Here is an 18,312-nt window from a genome sequence, read left to right as displayed (position 1 = left end):
AGAAAACTTATGAAAAGTCAATCCTGGCTATTTACCTTGAGAGAAAAGATTTGAGTGGATGGTTTTCAGTTGACATTCATTCTAAAGCCAAGGAAAAAGCCAGGTTCAGAACTAAGTGTTTTAATTAGGATAGATGACAGAGGTTCTGGTTAGTCAACAAAATGATGGACTGAGTATTAGGACTATTTTGTACCTCACTGGTACAAATTGGCATAATTATGCTCTAATTGTATTTTGAGAGAAAAGTTTTATTCTAACAGGAAGGGTGATATGTAGGAGGAGCTAAGGTGGGAGGAGTACTGAGAGGAAGAGAAGGAATAAGGAGAGGAGGAGAAGAAGGAGAGGAGAAGCTAGGTGATGAGAGAGAGAAAGGGGGAGAGGGGGAGACAGGGAGGCAGATGTTCACGTATTTACACCAGTCAAAGATAGTTGATATATCTAGGTTGGGTAGTGGGTTACATCTCTGATTGAGGATTATCAAACTTAAAAAGTCTTTGATTAACATTTTAAAAAAAGTGTATAAATGCAAAAATGAAAAGGGGGCATGGGATAGGAGTTTTCTAAGGGGGAGGAATGGGGAAAAGGGATGGCATCTGAAGTGTAAATAAAATATCCAATAAAAAATGAAAAAAAGAGAAAACTTATGAAAAGTATAGAAAATTTTTATAACCCCCTAGACCTGAGCAAAAAAAAAAAAAAAAAAAAAATTGCAGGCTAACTGGTTTACTAGTTCCATCAAGAAAGCAGAACTAAATGTGAGATTTTAGGTCTTCACTGCCCCACGATACATTCTATATTCTGGGAGGAGCACATTATTCTTGAGTCAGAGGACACTTGCTAGATTAACATTTAGGAGAGGAAGGGAGAGGCTGATTAACATTCCTCAGACCTCAGGGAAAAGAACCCACCTGCGGGTGGGGAAGACCCAAAACAGGGATGGTTGGGCAAAGTTACATTCTTTCGAAAGATGAGTGTACAAGATGTTTCCGCATGACCCTGACTAAATTATGGGTTGGGACTTTTGGGGACTTTTCACTGTTTTTATGTTATATTTCCTTGGTTTTCCCCTCAGCCCCCCTGGTTTGTGCTTTTTTCCTTTATATACCCTGTACTCCCCTGCCTCAGGGTCGACACTCCTCTGCCCCTTAGAATCTTGGCCTCAGTTGACTGATCCCGAAATATACCTCTTGCTGATTGCATCTAGATCGGTGTCTTGTGAATTATTGGGTGGCCATGACATCCCAAGACTTGAGTAAGGGACTTTATGTGATAATTACATTTTTTTTTCCTTTCCCAAAATGGTACAAACAAATCATTCACAATTTCAGCTCTTATGCTTCTTTCCTGGAGATTGCTTAAAGCTAGTGAATCTTGTAATACTCAAAGCTGTGTTAGAAAGGCAATGTTCTGTGTTATGAGGAAATAAAAATGATATAGATAAAATTTGCTCTCTATTTTATTTGATTTTTGCTGAGCTTTTGACTGAGACACTCTGTATCAGTAACAAGTTTTTACAGCGCTAGAGACTTTTGCACTTTATGTCACTTTCGTTATTGTGAAGAATGGTATTGAACATAATTAATTCTAAACCAGACATGGTGGCACACATCTGCAATCCCAGAGCTTTTAGAAGTCAAGGTAGGATGATCAGATGTTCAAGATTATTGTGGTGGTATGGATAAGAAAGGCCCCTATAAACTCATACATTTGAATGCTTGGTGTCTAGGTGATAAATTATTAAGGAAGAATTAGGAGGTGTGGTCTTTTGGAAGAGGAATGTCACTGGGAGGGGCTTTGAGGTTTAAAAGCTCACCCTGGTTCAGTTTCTTTCTGCCTCCAACTTGTAGATACAATATAAGTTGAACCTTTCTTTTATGAGTTGCCTTCATCATGGTATCTCTTCACAGCAGTCATCCTCATTTAGTTTAGGTAAGTGCATTTGGAACCATCCTGGGCTACATGAGACTTTGCTAAACATTAAATAGGAAACCTGGCCATGGTGCTGGTGTACTCTTGTAATCCAACACCTAGGATGCAGAGGCAGGAAGATCACAGTGAGTTCATGGACAACCTGGTCTACTAACCAAGTTCTGTGACAGTCAGGACTCCATAGAGAGACACTGTCTCATGAAAAAAAAAAAAAAAGATGATTAGTTCTGCTTTTAAACTATGAAACCCTCATACAAGAAATGAAAAAAGAAATAAGCAAATGTAGCTGGGTAGTAGAGTATACGATTTTACTTATTCATTCAAATTTATATGGAAAGCAGTATGTTTGGGGTGTGGGTTTTTTTTTTTTTTTTTTTTTTTTTTTTCCATGGCTAATAGTGCCATAGATGAACAAACACATCAGCATGTGTGAGATAGTGTGAAATGCCATTGAGAAAGATCAAGAGGAAATGTGGGTCATGTGGCTGGGAGGGGATGGCAGTCTTATATGGCTGTTGTGCTTTTGTCTTGTGGGAGGATGGATGCAGCAGGGACCTTGGATCCTGTCCGATGTTGTCAACATACCCTTGTGTATGCCACTCCTATAGCACTTAACAGATGCTGAGCCCATAGGTGGTTAAACAAGCTTTAAATGTATTCTTTCTGTAATCTTTATGTCTTTTATATGAATTTTCTGTTCAGCACCTAACTAACTTGTTCTTTTGTTTTTTTTATTGAGCACTGGTATTTCTTGGCTAGAAAGTAACCTGCAGTAGGGTAAGCCAATGTAAAGAGCTGTTAAATACATGGGTATTGTGGTGTGTTTTCCCCTTAAGAAACAAAATAGCTACTGGTTATCATATGTGGATTTGTTTGCTGGGTTAGGCAATTTCTTTCTGTCAACTACTGCACAGTCACAATTTACATGTTTATGAGTGTTACAAAGAATTTGAACCAATCCTGAAGGCAAATTCCTTGGGGAATCAAAATGTAAAATATATTAACTATAATTATTCAGCTTCTGGTGGCACAGCTTCCTGGCTAAGATTTTTAATGGAACCTCGATCAGGAAAATTATAATATTCATCAGTTTTTAGAAAAGTGAGGAAAGGGCATATAAATACAGATGAAATGAGTCTTTGCAGTAAAGTAGACACATAATTCTCTGTGATTCCACAGACTGTAAGGTACAAAGCTGTTTTGTTATTGGTTGTTCGTTTGCTTGTTTGAAGAAAGCAATCTTAATCTTCATTCCCATTCTGTCCAAATAGCCACCTCCACAAATTCTTTCCTGGCAAAGCCAGTGGGGATTTCTCTGGTCATCCTCAGCAAAGGATCAGAAGTCTTAAATGACACAGTTTATACTTGAGAAAGCCACAGGCAGCAGAGAAATGCATCCCGAGGACCTGCCTTAGCCAGAAGGGAACCACCAATGGGGCACAGAACTGGCGTAAGTTAGAAGGAGCTCTGCCCAGCTTTTCCCTTCTGAGCCATCTGGGGATGCACAGTGATTTGTTGAGAGCACTTGGGAAACAATTTTGTTCATTCTTTTTAGTTTCCAAAGAGTGAGACACTGAGATGTTTCTTCATTAGCCCACTCAGGACCATGAGCAAAGGACAGGCAGGAGACTTATTGGAAAAAGAAAAATTCTGTGGAAGTGGGCAGGGTGATTAGAATACATTGTCTACATGTACAAACAAATAATACATAAATATATTTTCAAAATAGCAACAGACAATAATTCTAGAGCCATTTCCTATCAGGAAGCTTTTGGCTTGTATTCAGTATTAAGAATTTACAGCTATTTATAGAGATTCAATAATCCCACCACAACAGTAAGTAACACTTACTGTTAAAATTCACAGTCGTAATTTACTTATTTGATCCCTTTTTGGCCCCCCTGCCATACTAGGAACATATGGAAGACTGCATGGTAAGAGTCTATGCTTATAATAAATAATAATTTTACAGTCTGCCAGAATCCTAGTTCAATATGATGAATTATAAAGAAGAATTTTTATGATAAATGACAAAAGGCTATGTAGAAATTTTTGTCTTTTGTAATTTTAATGCCAAGTAGGCTTTGCAAAAGTATGCATTAAAATGATACCATGTTTTTGTTTTTTTTCCCCAAGGTCTATATAATCCTGTCTGGCCTGAAAATTGCTATACAGATTAGGCAGGTTTTGAACTCAGGGAGATCCACCGGCCTCTGCTTCCCAAGTTCTGGGATTAAAGGTGTGCACCCACATGCCTGGATCAACCAAGGACTTTTAAAAATCTATTTGTCTTCTAAATTCTGTCTTACCTTAGCTGTAATATAACAAAACCTTATATTATGTAAGTCACAGTACCATTTTACATTCTACCAAGAAAAGCCTGTATTAACAATGTTCCCATAAGACAAAACTTCAGGAAATGCTATATAGCAAAATGGAGCATTACTCTTCAGAAACAAAATAGTAAAAATAAACATTTTTTACTCATTTTGCCCATCTCAGTATGGTTTCAGAGCTAGCTCGCAGATGCCTCTACAGGTTTTCCGAATCATGGAGGGCGGCCTCTGTTTTCTCCTATTTGCGGGTAAATGGTGCAGGCCCCACCCAACTCCTCCGTCACTTCCTGTCTGATCATGTTTCTTAGCCACGGTTCCTGCTGTCTGTGGCTCTGTAAGTGTGGCTTCATGCCTTCTGCATTAAGAGAGAGCATGTCAAAGAAAGCTTCATGCCAGGACAGCTGCTGCTCCGTGCCCTGTGATTAGCTCCATTGCCGATAATTGTTCTTCTATCCTCTCATATTCCATAGTAGATTTTAAACAAGGTCTCATATAATCTGTATTTTCCATTTCTATTTTTCCTTACTCTGTACTATATGTTAGAGCAGGGTCATTATAAATTTATTTATCAATAACAGAACACTGTTCTCAATGCAGTGACCACATCTGGGGAAGGGGAAACTCCTCATTTGCAAAATCTGTATTTATTACTGGGTTAGTACACTATCTCTTCTAATTCCTATTTGCAAAGATTTTTTTGTCTGTTGTCAGGCAAGATGGTATATATCTGTAATCACAAGTTCAAGTTCAGCCTGGGCAGATAAAAAAAAACTAAAAAGATTTTTATTTGTCAAAATAAGTAATACGATTGTTTCTGGAAATCTAAAAATTAAATCAGGAAAGCCACACCAATGCCATAAAATAAATCACTTTAATAATTAATATACATAAATAGTTTATATTGGAAACAATAAAGTCAAATCAACTCTGTATAGCAACAAGTTTGTAAAAATTTTAAAATATATTCATCTTCTTGCATCCAAATAACGGTAAAATATGATAGCTGTAATTTTTCTGGATGAGTTTCCTCTTATATTTTATGAACAAACATAAAATTACAGCAACTTATGGTATTACAGTGTTTAGTAACCTTAGAGAATTGAAATAAAATTCTTACGTAGAAACTAAAAATAAAATAATTAAAATCACTTGTGAAACTTTTTGGAAAAATAAATTAGGCACTTTATATTGAAATTCTTGTTCTATCAAAGTGTTTGGGACGTAGTTACATTCATTTCCGGCAATGCTCAGACATTATCTGCCATTCCTTTAAGCAGGATGAGATGAGACGCAAGCTGTCCACCACGGGAGAGAAGCAGGTTTTTCTCAGAGAACAGGCGATAGCAATACGAAATAGAATTAGCTTAAAAGCCCACGTTTCACGTGATACATACATTTTTTTTTTTCATTTAGAAGAGCTTTGAGGGGACACAACCTCTGACGGCACCAAAAGTCATTTTTTAATCATGTTACCCTGTAATTACCCGGCACTCAAGTCCACCGAGGGTCACAGTTCCTTCTGTGATTCAAGGGATTCAAAGTATTCTGTTTGGTCAACTGACTCATGATTCATCACGGTTTACACAGACCAGGGATAAATAAATAACTGCATTCTCCTCCTTGTGTGGCCTGCAGAAGCATAGCCTCTGGCACCCAGGAGGGTAGTTTTGTCCACGTGGCAGCCAGGTGCCAGAAGTCTCTGGCACAGAGCAATGTGAAAACAAGCCCGAGGCGTTTGGCCGAGGTATTTCTGAGCCAAATTCTCTGAATTACCTAGAAACCAGGCAATATAAGTTTAACCAAGGCAGAAAGTTTTGTGTTTAGCCATTGGTAACACTTGGGTGGCATTTTGTCGAGGAGAGAGCTGCCAGCTGCTTCCTCGTCTTTGCCTTACTTTTCTTTTGCATTTTCTTAGCCTTAGTTTTGTTTGTCTTCTTTTTCTTGTTTTCCTCTTTATACCACGGACCCCAGACTCCTCCATTAAGCCTAGGGTTGCTTCTGGGATCCTTCGGGGGGTACCTGACAGGCACCGCAGTCTTGTTGAACTGTGACAGTCTCCGCAGCAGCTTCTTCACGATGCCTGGATATCTGCTGGATAGGTCCACCCTCTCATACGGATCAGCGGTGATGTTGAAAAGCCAGATACTCTTGCCAGTTGATAAGGTAATCCTCTCATTGTGCCACCGGTTGGGGCCCAGATTGCTGAAAGCCTGAGGGGGGACCCAGTCACTGTAGCCAGGATTTCCTGTGAGCAGTTTCCAGTGTTGCACCCGGATGGCCGACTGGATTGCCGTGTTCCAGATTCCATAGCCTGCTGCCCAGGAGCCATTTTTCGCCTTGGTGTAGATGGGGTCAATGTTGTGCAAAATATCCACTCGGGGTGAACGAAGACCTTCGCTTATGGTCTCCCAGATATCGTATCCGTCTAGCTGAATGTCTTCATCAATCTGTCCTTCAGCCAGTGAAATCAAGGTTGGGTACCAATCGGTGATGTGCACAAGCTCCTTACACACAGTTCCCTTGTTTTTTAGAAGTGGGCTGTGCACAAAGCCAACTGCCCGGATGCCTCCTTCCCAATATGTTCCTTTGCTGCCTCTGAGAGGCCAGTTACTTCCTCCTGCTGTGGGCTGCCCGCCATTATCGGAGGAGTAAATGATAATGCTATTGTTATAGAAACCATACCTCTTTAGAGCCAGGGTCACATTGTGGATTGCTTCATCCAAGCAGGAGAGCATGGCTGCATACCTCCTCCTGTTTATATTGATAATGGATCGGTAGTGTTCAAAGTACCTGCCAGGGGCTTGCAGTGGTGAGTGGACGGCTTGGTAAGCAACGTATAAAAATAGAGGTTTTGTGGGGTCCTGGGAGGCTAAGATTTGCTGCACTCTCTGCGTGTACATCTGTGTTGAATAGATGCCATTGTCATAGTCCCAAGCCGCACTGTCGTTTTCATACAAGTCATAGCCACACACCCCAGGACTGTCACATTTGTAGTGTGTATAATAATCACCACTTCCCAAAAGGGAGCCAAAAAACGTATCAAATCCTCTCTTGGTGGGCATGCAGTCTTTTCTGTAAAATCCCAAGTGCCACTTCCCGACCATATGTGTTGAATAGCCGACCTCCTTCAGCTTCTGAGGTAGAGTTGCATTGTCCAGAGGTAGACAGTTGGGTTGGGTAGGTCTAATGATAGAATGTTGAAGTCCTGTGTGTATCTGATACCTTTGAGGAAAGAGTAAACATTTTGTCAAGGCAGGATAAAACGGACATTCTTCATACAGATGATTTTTAAGTTAAATAAATTTTCTGTCAATATCAACTCAGCTCCAAATTAAATATGATCAACTGAGTAGCTCTATTCTACTTCACATTTTAAGTGGCTTCACATTTAACAGTTGAAAAGCATTTTCAGTACTCTGGAAACTAAAATCCTTATAAAACTTAATTAAAATAAAATATAGCGTTTTAATTACACAACAGAGTGCTAGTAAGGTAGAGAAGAACTCACAGAATTAGAGCATTATGGATTTCACACTAGCTTCTGAATCATAGCCTGAGATCATATTTCTCAAACGAACACTAGTGTTCTAGAACATAGGCAGAATTATGCAAAAATCCCCTGGTAGCTTGTCAAAAAATATTTCATGCTTCATCCCCAACCCATTTGATCTCTGAAAAAGGAAATGGCTTCTGGCTGCAGAAACCAAACTCAATGTCTATAGCTAAAGTGGGAAGATTGTTCTTCCAGTTCCACAGAAAGCAAGTGCACTTATGTTTGCCAGTGTCTCCCTCCCCCCATACCCTTCCTCCATTCCAGACCCTTCAGTAAATTGCTTAGAATGAAGTCTATGAAAGCAGAGTGACCTTTCTATACTATATTAAAATGACAAGGAAGCTAATTTCCAGCTTTCCCAAGGGATTACCTCCCAGAACCAGTTACTATCATTAAACGTATGAGGTTACTGTGAGTCTACTTGCACCTGTTAATTCATGATACTTGAAAACAGAATTGACTGCAGTTATTGGGTATAACCAAAATAACTCTTAAAATAGAACACAAACACAAAGGCTATAAAAAAAATTTAGGTCAAAAATGAAGGTATTCTTGGACTCAAATAAATTGCAAAGAAGAAAATTAAGAGAGAAAACCCAAACTTGGGCTAGTTTCTTTGTAAGAATTTTATTTCAGGTTTTTAAGGTTACTAAGCAGTGTAATATCATAAGTTACTGTAACTTCATGTTTGTTTATAAAACATAGTAGAAAACTCATTCAGAAAAATTATGGCCATCATTTTTCTACAATTATTTGAATGTAAGAAAATGATTATATTTTTAAATTTTTATAAATTTGTTGTTATACAGAGTTGAATTGACTTTATTTGTTTTCAATACAAACTATTTATGTATATTTAGAGTGATTTATTTTCTAACTCAGTAAATAAAATGAAGACTTGAGTTTAGAGACTCAGTACTCACATAGGAAAGCTGATTACGGTGGCCTATATAATATATGTAACCTAGGTGGGGACAGGCAGATCCTTGGAGCTAGCTGGTGAAAAGTTTAGCTGAATCACAGAGCTCCACAAATATGTACACAAATAGATCTCACAGAACACACACACACACACACACACACACACACACACACACACACCAGAATGCACCCACCCCCCAAACCAACACTTGTCCACAGTGATGTCATATGTACTTTAGGTGAATAGTCCAATTTGTGTTTAAATGCTTAGCAGGCAGTATGATGCAAGTGTGAGATCCTGAGTGTTAATTGTGCATGCCTGCTGACTGATGAGGTAGTAAGGCCTGTGCTGACCACATCCCACTCTGCCAAGCTCCATTTGCATCTGCCCTTCATTCCATTCATCTTTAGCAGTTAGCATTTCACAGCAATCACAGTTGTGGGAACTTAACATAGAGAAACTCCTAAAGACATTCCTCAAAAGCACCAAACTCAGAGGGTGTCATCACTGATCTTGATAATTTTGGTCTAGCTGAGGATCCACAGCAATCACTTGTCAGATCACTAGTTTTGAACATGAAAAATTATGAAAGGTCTACCAAGGTAAACTTGGAAAGACTTGAAGGGAGGAAAGTCTGTATTTGTAAAATCTTATCAATAATTCACAGGTCTATGTTATTACTTAAATAATTATCATGCATAGACCATACATTTACCTGAATGTGTACTTAACTTCTCAAAAGGCTAAAGATTTTAAGCCTTTGTAATTAAATTGGTTATTTCTCACCTAGTGGTAGAGACAAAAGAAATGATGCTTATGAAAATATAATAAATGTTTGTGGAGGGGAGAGAGGGAAAAAGAAAGGACGGAAGAGGAGAAGAGAAGAGAGAAGAGACAAAACTGAAGATAAGGAGGATGTTAGTTGGTAAATGACAGTCCAGAGTCAGCAGTGAACTAAGAGATATCTGCTTCATTCAGAAGATGGGGATGAGTTGGCAGATAAATCAGAGTCCAGAGTCACTACTGAATTAAGAGGTTTCTGCTTCTCTGAAAATAGAAAGGTTTCCACAGTGGGAAATTTCGAGCCAATAACAGGAAGGCTTGCCAATAGCTCATAAGGAATGAAAGTTTTGGGGTCATTTTCTCCATTAGTAGTTCTGAGGCTCGGACTGCAGCAAAGAGTGTGGAGCAGAGTGCGGGTTCTTAATGAAGTAGGAAGGTGTTGGAATCTGACATACCCGATTTTGGATTTCCATAGTTACCTCTGAGATTGTAGGCATTGTTTAACTCTGATCTTCAGTTTCCTCATCAGAGAAATTAGGGTGATAGAGTGTTGGGATGTTGTGGGCCCCAAAAAGGAGCACAGAGTCTAGGATGGGGAGAAGAGTTAGAAAATGGTAGCTGTCACTATGACCACCTAAAATGTAGACTGGTATGTAATGACATATTTGTAGAAATTTTTATAGTTTGTAGATTTTCTTTCATATGTATAATTGCACTTAACCCTCAGTACTGTACACAGAAGTCACACTCCGTGTCTTCATTTCATGGCAGAAAGGCAGAGAGTTGTAGTATTTTTATGAACTGCCTCAACTGCCTAGCAGGCTGTGACACTGACTTTGGAATAGCATGGCTAAGCCTGCTACTCATTCAGTTTTTATACTATTAGTTGCTATGACTACTTTCTGACAACATCCAGGGTCAGTCAAAAGTGAAAGATTAGCAAACCAGATAGTATGGCTTATATTGATCACAGAAATATCTGACATTTGAACAGAACCCATTGGGCAAAGGCAAAAAGAAAGTCTTCCCATGTTAGCACCCCACACCCCCACCTTCACCCTTGCACATGACTCCTTGCCTTTCTAAAGCTTTGTTATTTCCTAGTCATAATTATGATACCACTAACAGTCGAGTCAACTTAAAGGTACAGATTCTCTTGCCTTAAGATCAAGTGGAGATGGAGGCAGTGCCTGCCAATCATATGGAAAGCAAGCTGCTGCTTCTCTTTGTTCCTTCTCCCACCAAGAATGTTGGTAGATTGTTTTAATTCAGGCAAGAGAAGGATGAAGTCTGAGATGAGTTTGCCTGAATATTTGGGGTGAGCATGACTTTCACTTGACAGCAGCAACTGTCCAGAAGACAAGGCAGGGAACTTTAAAATATACCACCTCTTTTTTCTTTGATCTTAACTCATTGACGTCTAAAGGACTCCTATTAATCAAGAGATCAAAGTTAATGTGGTTAGTAATGAGACAAACTGTAACTGTGTGGAATGCTACTAAACAAAAGAGGAAACTCTAGGAAGGGGAAAAACAATCTCTACAGCATTCCAACCAAAGATGGAGCCTGAATTTAATAGATGATCCTGTTGTGCAAAGAAGGGTCTCAAAGGAAGGATATTTCCAGTTTGAAAGGAGTTAAGGGGAGACGATGATCAAATGTGTGATCCTGAGTTACAGTGAGTACAACCAGAGAGCTGAACAGCCAAAGTAACTCTCAAGAGCAATTGAGAAGAACTGTGTTGATTTCCTAATTTGATGGATGCTTGAGTCTAATAAAGAAGAAAAAAGTCAATAAGGGGGATGGTAGGTTGTAGGATAACAGTATGAGGGGTGGTGAATCCTCAAGCTAGAAATTAACTCTTAAAATACTTCAAGAAAAATGTTTCTGGGCATCCCTGCAATTTTTCTATAAATATGAGATGGGTTCAAGTTTAGCAAAAATACATAAAAAATAATCATAAGCGAAAAATATTTCCATTGATATTTCAAGTAGTTTAATGGCCATAAATGGATTTCAGGAATTAAATCCAGTTGGCTGTAAATTCAGCAAAAAGAGAAAACATAATAATGAAAAAGAAGAACTAAAGTGCTAATAAGAAGATATAAGACAGCAGGCAAATTCTGAGAAATAATTCCATTTTATGTGAATCAGAACATAAAGAGAAAACTGTTTACTATTAAAGCATATGCCTCAGTTCATATAAATGCACATTTATGTACTATTATAAGACAAAAGTAAAAAAATTAAGATGAGATAAAACTAAGAAATTAAAGAAGATACAATAAGATGAAAAGACCTCCATTTTATGCTTTATTATTTCCTAGTCATAATCATGATACCACTAATAGTGGCTGCCACTTGATGCTTATGCTCAAGAATCAGTAGGATTAATACTGTGACATGACAGTCTCACCAAAAGCAACAGTCTTCATCAAAATTTCAACACATTTCTTCACTGAAGTTAAAAATTGAAACAATTTCAAGTTCATATGAAACACAAAACCCTGGTTAGTTAAAACATCCTGAATAATAAAATAACTGCTGGAGTTATCACCATCCTAGATTTCACATTGTACTGCAGAGTTATAATAAAATCATTATGGTATTGACATATATATTGACCCGATAGAATCAAATTAGAGTTCCAGAGATAAATATGCACACCAATAAACACCTGATTTTTTTTTTAAAAAAGAAGCCAGAAAGCATCTTTAACAAATGGTGCTTGGCAAACTGGAGGATGCATGCGGAATAATCTAAGTAGATCTATACTTATCACCCTGTGCGAAACTCAACTCCAAATGGATCAAAGACCTTAGCATACGGCCAGATACACCAAATCTGATAGAAGTGACAGTAGGGAATAGTCTTGAGCTCATTGGAACAGCAAAAGGCTTTCTGTATAGACTATCATTAGGCACCAAGAGCAAGAATTAATAAATAATGTTATATATTTACTCTCACATATGGATGTTAGCTCTTCAACCTAGGATGCTGCAATCCGAATAATCACAAAGGTTAGATACCGGGATGGGGCAGTGGAGGATCTCCCAAGGAAGAGGAAATAGAATTTAGTTTTACAGAGAAGAGGAAAAGGATGGGAGAACACTGTAACGGAGCAAATACTGGTGAGGAGAGATAATGCTAAAGGCTTTTGGAAAACCACATGGAAACCTACTATGGTAAAAGCTTCCTAATTTATATACATATAGTAGAACAATTCAAATGAAGTTATTGAATAATGAGGAAGATGATGCCCCAATTAGACATCTTATTACACCAAGTAAAAGCTCCATTAGGTTTTACATCTTATTGAATCACTGGTCAAAGGGTCCTGTGGACTGCCCAAACATCACAGGCTACTGTCAAGGCTATTGGTTGCCCTCTACAACCTGATGCTAAGGCCCTGTTGTTGAACACGACACTTATTTATGTTTTCTTTCTTTTTTTCTTTTTTTTTTTTTTTTTTTGGTTTTTCAAGACAGGGTTTCTCTATGTAGCCCTGGCTGTCCTGGAGCTCACTCTGTAGACCAGGCTGGCCTCGAACTCAGAAATCCGTCTGCCTCTGCCTCCCAAGTGCTGGGATTAAAGGCGTGCGCCACCACGCCCAGCTTATGTTTTCAATCATAGAGAAGTCACTAATAGAAGCTTTACCCCTACTGGCAAGTGTTCATAGTGCTGAAGGAATTTTATGCTATGGGAAGAGAGAGGTAATCATCACTGTCACTAAGCTACAAGCCCCGTGACCTACAACAGTGACCTACCTGAAAGATATACTGGTACAATAGTGCCACGAATGTCATGAGAGTAGCCAAGCACTTTTTGACTGTATTTAAGTTCCATTCTGTGCGATAGAATGCATGCCTGACTGCTAAAGTGGTCCAGAACCTGAAACTAAAAGCATAGCAATAAAAATGACTCCTAATGATATTGCTATACCCATAAATCCGTGCCTTGTTCTGCCTTCATCAGGGAAGCTTCTTTGTTCAGTAGATGGTGTTTGTATATGAAGGATGTAAATAAAAATTGGCTTTGTGTTAGTCATCTACAGCTGGACATGGGGCCCATACTTAATTGTGATTAATGTATGTGTCTTCTTCATAGAGCATATTTTGAAAGACTGCATTATCCTTATTAAAAGTAAAGTAATACTCCTGAAATATAGTTGACATTTTGGTCTGGCTACTATGTGAAGAAAATTTTATAAGACAAGCATGAACCTGGCACTGATGCCAACTCTGGTAACAGCAATAACCATCATTCTCATTTTCCTGCCAATTGAAAAAAAAAAACATGCTAAGTGGCCCTTTAAGCTTGGCAGAAGAACATAGGAGGATGTTTATAATCTTTAAAAAAAGATATTAATTTGTATCACTAGGTATTAGATATTATAATTCAAAAAATAATTAAATTTATCCAAGAATATGGGATTGAATTATGGTTTAAACTAATTACACCTTTAATTAGTTTAAACCTTTATAAATAGAATATAAAATGAATACTAATAGTTCTGTAAAGATTCTAAAGTCCAGACGCATAAAAGAAGCCACTAGTTTAGTTTTGTAAAGATTCTAAAGTCCAGACGCATAAAAGAAGCCACTAGTTTAGTGCACATTGCCTTCAATAGGAAGGAAACAGGCATAGGAGATTATAGTTTATAAACCAAATAACAGATATTTGTAATGCATAAAGATAATATTACAAATTGCTAAAGATATTTATCACTTGCTTTAAGAAGACTCTGCTGTCTTGCAGAATAATTCTATTTATAGGCCTTAATTTCATCTTTCAGTTAATTATACCCTGGAGATTGGTGCAGCTGGGTATGGTGTCACAAGAGAAGGATTCATTTTTCACTTAACACTCATTTTTTTTTTTTTTTACTGTCGTCCAAACACAATGCTTACTTGGGGGCGGGGGGTCCATAAAAATAATTGAAATGGTCTCTGTTCTCAAAATACTCAGTCCAGTGGATAAGGCCAAAAAACAATTAGAGAACTCTCTGATTAGCAGCAAGCACTGTAGCATACATCTATTAAGTGCCTATGGGCAGGATCAAAAGACTGCTCATCTGGGGCCATATTTAGAAATTCAGTACACTCATTGGAGTGTCTTGGAGATGCTGATCACAGAAGTTGAGAGAACAAAGAATAAAGCACATTGTCAAGGGAGCCAAACTCTAAGAGAGTTCATTCAAGAGGAGGCACCATCCAGGTAGGGGCTGAAGGGGAGATGAAGAATGGTCCTGGGACTGGAGCAGAATGTTCAAACTTGAAACTGTGAAAGCGTGTCTCTTCACTGATGAATAACTTAGAATGTTGTACTGGCTGGTTTTGTGTGTCAACTTGACACAAGCTGAAGTTATCACAGAGAAAGGAGCCTCCTTTGAAAAAATGCCTCCGTGAGATCCATCTGTAAGGCATTTTCTCAATTAGTGATCAAGGAGGGAGGGCCCAGCCCATTGTGGGTGGTCATCCCCTGGCTGGTAGGCCTGGGTTCTATAAGAAGGCAAGCTGAGCAAGCCAGGGGAAGCAATCCAGTAAGCAGCATCCCTCCATGACCACTGCATCAGCTCCTGCCTTCAAGTTTCTGCCCTGTGTGAGTTTCTGTCCTGATTTCGTTTGACGATGAAAAGCAATGTGGGAATGTAAGCTGAAATAAACCCTTTCCTCTCCAACTTGTTTCTTGGCCATAATGTTTTGTGCAGGAATACAAACTCTGACTAAGACAAATGTGAAAGATCTATACATGTCTTTATGGAACATAACTTTATAGAGGCAGAAAGCTGCTAAATGACACAAGCTATGTCACAGTACCGAGCAAACTAAGCATTTCATAAAGGTCATAGGTCATCACAGGAGTGCTGTTCAAAATAATGCATAATAAAACTCTTGCATTAGAAAACTCATTCAGATAGCAGTGAGGACAGATTAGCGAAACAAGACACACTTGTGGATATTTACTCTAGTCCAAGAGGTAAACGGTGTCAGCAAGTACTAAGATTAGCACAGTGAAGTTGAGCTACGGGAACATTTGTGTTTATAATAGACACTTGATAGGGCTACACTCCGTGGATGGGGAGCAAGGAAGACAGAATGTTCAAAGTGGGCTCACCTTGGCTGGGTGTGAAGAGGTTTCTTGCACTGAGTTATGCATCCCAGGAAGAGACATTGGAGTGAAAGATAGGGTGGTGAGTCCTGATTTATGTTGCTAAAATGTACAATGAAGTAGGAGAGATTCAAGACTCATTAGCTTGCAGGCAGAAGTCAAATTCATTAGACATGTTTATATATATATTCATATATATATATTCATATATGTTCACATACATACATACATACATACATATGAGCTAAGAGCTGAAGCCGAAGTGAAAGCCCAGAAAATACCCTATTTGGGAGGAAAGTAAGAAGTACTAGCAAAAGGCTGAGATGAAGCAGCCATTGAGAACTAGAGCACTGGAGAGTTTTTAAGAGTTGAAGGCAACACCTGCCACAAAGAAGCAGGAAAGATGAGACGTGGAAAGCATCAACAAGATACAATACAAATATATTTTAACAGAAGTCGGAAGAAACACACAAGAGGGAAGAGACAGTGTTTTGTGAGTAGAGACACATATGGGGAATAATGGAAATGTGCAGACTGTGAACATGGACACCATTTTCAGAGGTGGGGCTCTAAGTGATGATGGGAAAAAGTATTGACAATATATCACCTATATCACCAAGTGAAACAGCAGTGGTTGAAGCAGACTGGCTCTTGTATTATAAAATGTTTATGACAAAAAAGTTTATGTTCCATGAGGATAGGATCTTTGTCCACTACTATATCTGTATCACCTAAAACTGTATGGGGTCCATACATAATACATGATTTTTAGAACATTGTTAGATGAATGAATAATGTAGCATATTCATAATGAGAGAAAAATAAGTGAGACTGTATGTGAAACTATTAAAGATGATTTTTTTTTGCTGATAATAATTTCAGGAGCAGATACTTTTATTTTGTGTTTTATAAACTGATAATTATATATAAGTGAAATTTAGATGATTGCATTAAAATTAGTCTTTTCTACTCAGAGAACATAGTAACTCTTGTTGAGTCTACAAATTATACATATATACATTTATATATGTAATTTATACATAAATATATATGTTGTGTTTGTGTGATCTATTTATCACATATATGCATCATATATATGTATATATGTGTGTATATGTATATATGTAAAAAGAATTAAAATTCATCCATATCATTGATGTCTTTCCTAGTAGGAGCATTGACTCTGAAGACCTTTAGAACAAAGAAGGATACAGTGAGCTCAATAGACTGAAATGTTCTCTCAAACTCAGAGAAAAATCGTTCTTTCACTAAACAACTGAATTCAGATAATCTGGCAAGTAATGTTCAAATTCCTGAGTGTGTCTAATCTTTCTTGCTCATCAAATTCTCCTTTTTGTCCTTGCGATTGCCCAGCTGATCCCTAACTGACTAACACACATGACATTTATTATTCTATTTAACTAAATGCAGTTTTCCTTGTGGAAAAGGCCCACTAATCACACATTAGGTTTCTCCTCTTTGCAAATAGTTTCCATCAAGCAGAAGATCTGTCACTAGTACAGACTTCTTTCTCACATTCTTTTATTCTTTTGGGGGAAATTAATTATATAATTAATTAATATGATACTTTATCTTTTCAGAGTCATGGAACCTGGGCTGACCTCCAGTACTTTCTCCCAAGTGCTAGAATTACAGGGTGTTTCACAGTATGAAGCTCTGTAGACCTACTGTGTAATGATAAGGTTTCATGTGGAATTTACAAACTACCACATGCCAATCAAAAAGAATACCCCTTCATGTGATTAATGGATTCTTTGTTTGACAACTTATTTTTAGGAGAAATTTTGAGATACGGCTTTATGGGCACATTTAATATTCTCTAATTTGCAGACATGTTTCAAAGACACAAATATCACATGAGATACTGTGCCCGTACTTCAAAGTACTTATAGTTTTCTTATGTTCCCAATATGAGCACAGATTACTGTTAAATCAGTGTAAAATTTTTCATGTTCAGTCTCTCGATTCCAAGTAGAAAATATACCTAATATTAAATGTTAAACCATGCATGACATTAGTAACTATGCCCTAGAAACAGGCTATGTTACAGAAAATATCCTTAACAAGTGTTGTTGTAACAATAATTAGGGTATCACAGTAAAATATAGTCCCTGGGAAAATTTAAAATACTTTCAATTCATTCAAAAGGATTACCTCTCTCTTTTATACGAATCAATCTAAAAGAGATTGTTTTTTTTTTCTTCTATAGATACAATTGCCATATTTAAGAAATGTAACATTTCTTTGTTGTTATGCCTTTTTTTTTTTTTTTGCGTAGTGTGTGTTCTTGTTCACATATGTTTATGTGTACACATGTGCGTTCATGTGTATGTGGGGGGCTGAGATTGAATCTGGGTGTCTTCCTCCACTGCTCTCTACCTTACGTTTTGAGACCAAGTCTGTCACTGAATGTGGGGCTCATTCCTTCCTTAGACTGGTTGTCCAATGGACTTCAGAGATCCTTCTGTTTGCCTAATCCAGCTGATCCCGCCCTATAGTTTAGTTAGACATGAGCTACCATGCCTGGCTATTAAGGGTTTAATGTGGGTCCTGACAATTCGAATTCAGGTTTTCTTGGTTGAGCAGCAAGTACTTTTCCAAATAAACCTTCTCCCCGAACCCAGAAGTCATATAATTTTGAAAAAAAAAATTAAAGT

At 37.9% G+C, this 18,312-nt stretch overlaps 1 protein-coding gene across 1 annotated transcript in view; it reads right to left on the bottom strand.

Annotated features, from left to right (window-relative positions):
• Window positions 1–5,679: 5,679 nt before the first annotated feature.
• Window positions 5,680–18,312, bottom strand: part of Arsj (arylsulfatase family member J) — a 78,940-nt gene continuing 66,307 nt past the window's right edge. Inside the window, exon 2 of the mRNA XM_034499465.2 lies at window positions 5,680–7,487. Within this exon, the coding sequence (XP_034355356.1) occupies window positions 6,086–7,487 (1,402 nt within the window). The 3' untranslated portion in view covers window positions 5,680–6,085. The remainder of the gene's footprint in view (window positions 7,488–18,312) is intronic.

Source organism: Arvicanthis niloticus, chromosome 4 (genome assembly GCF_011762505.2).
Source record: "Arvicanthis niloticus isolate mArvNil1 chromosome 4, mArvNil1.pat.X, whole genome shotgun sequence".
NCBI classification, from domain to species: domain Eukaryota; kingdom Metazoa; phylum Chordata; class Mammalia; order Rodentia; family Muridae; genus Arvicanthis; species Arvicanthis niloticus.
Note: the sequence above shows the minus strand (reverse complement) of the source record. Positions and strands in the feature narration are given on the sequence as shown.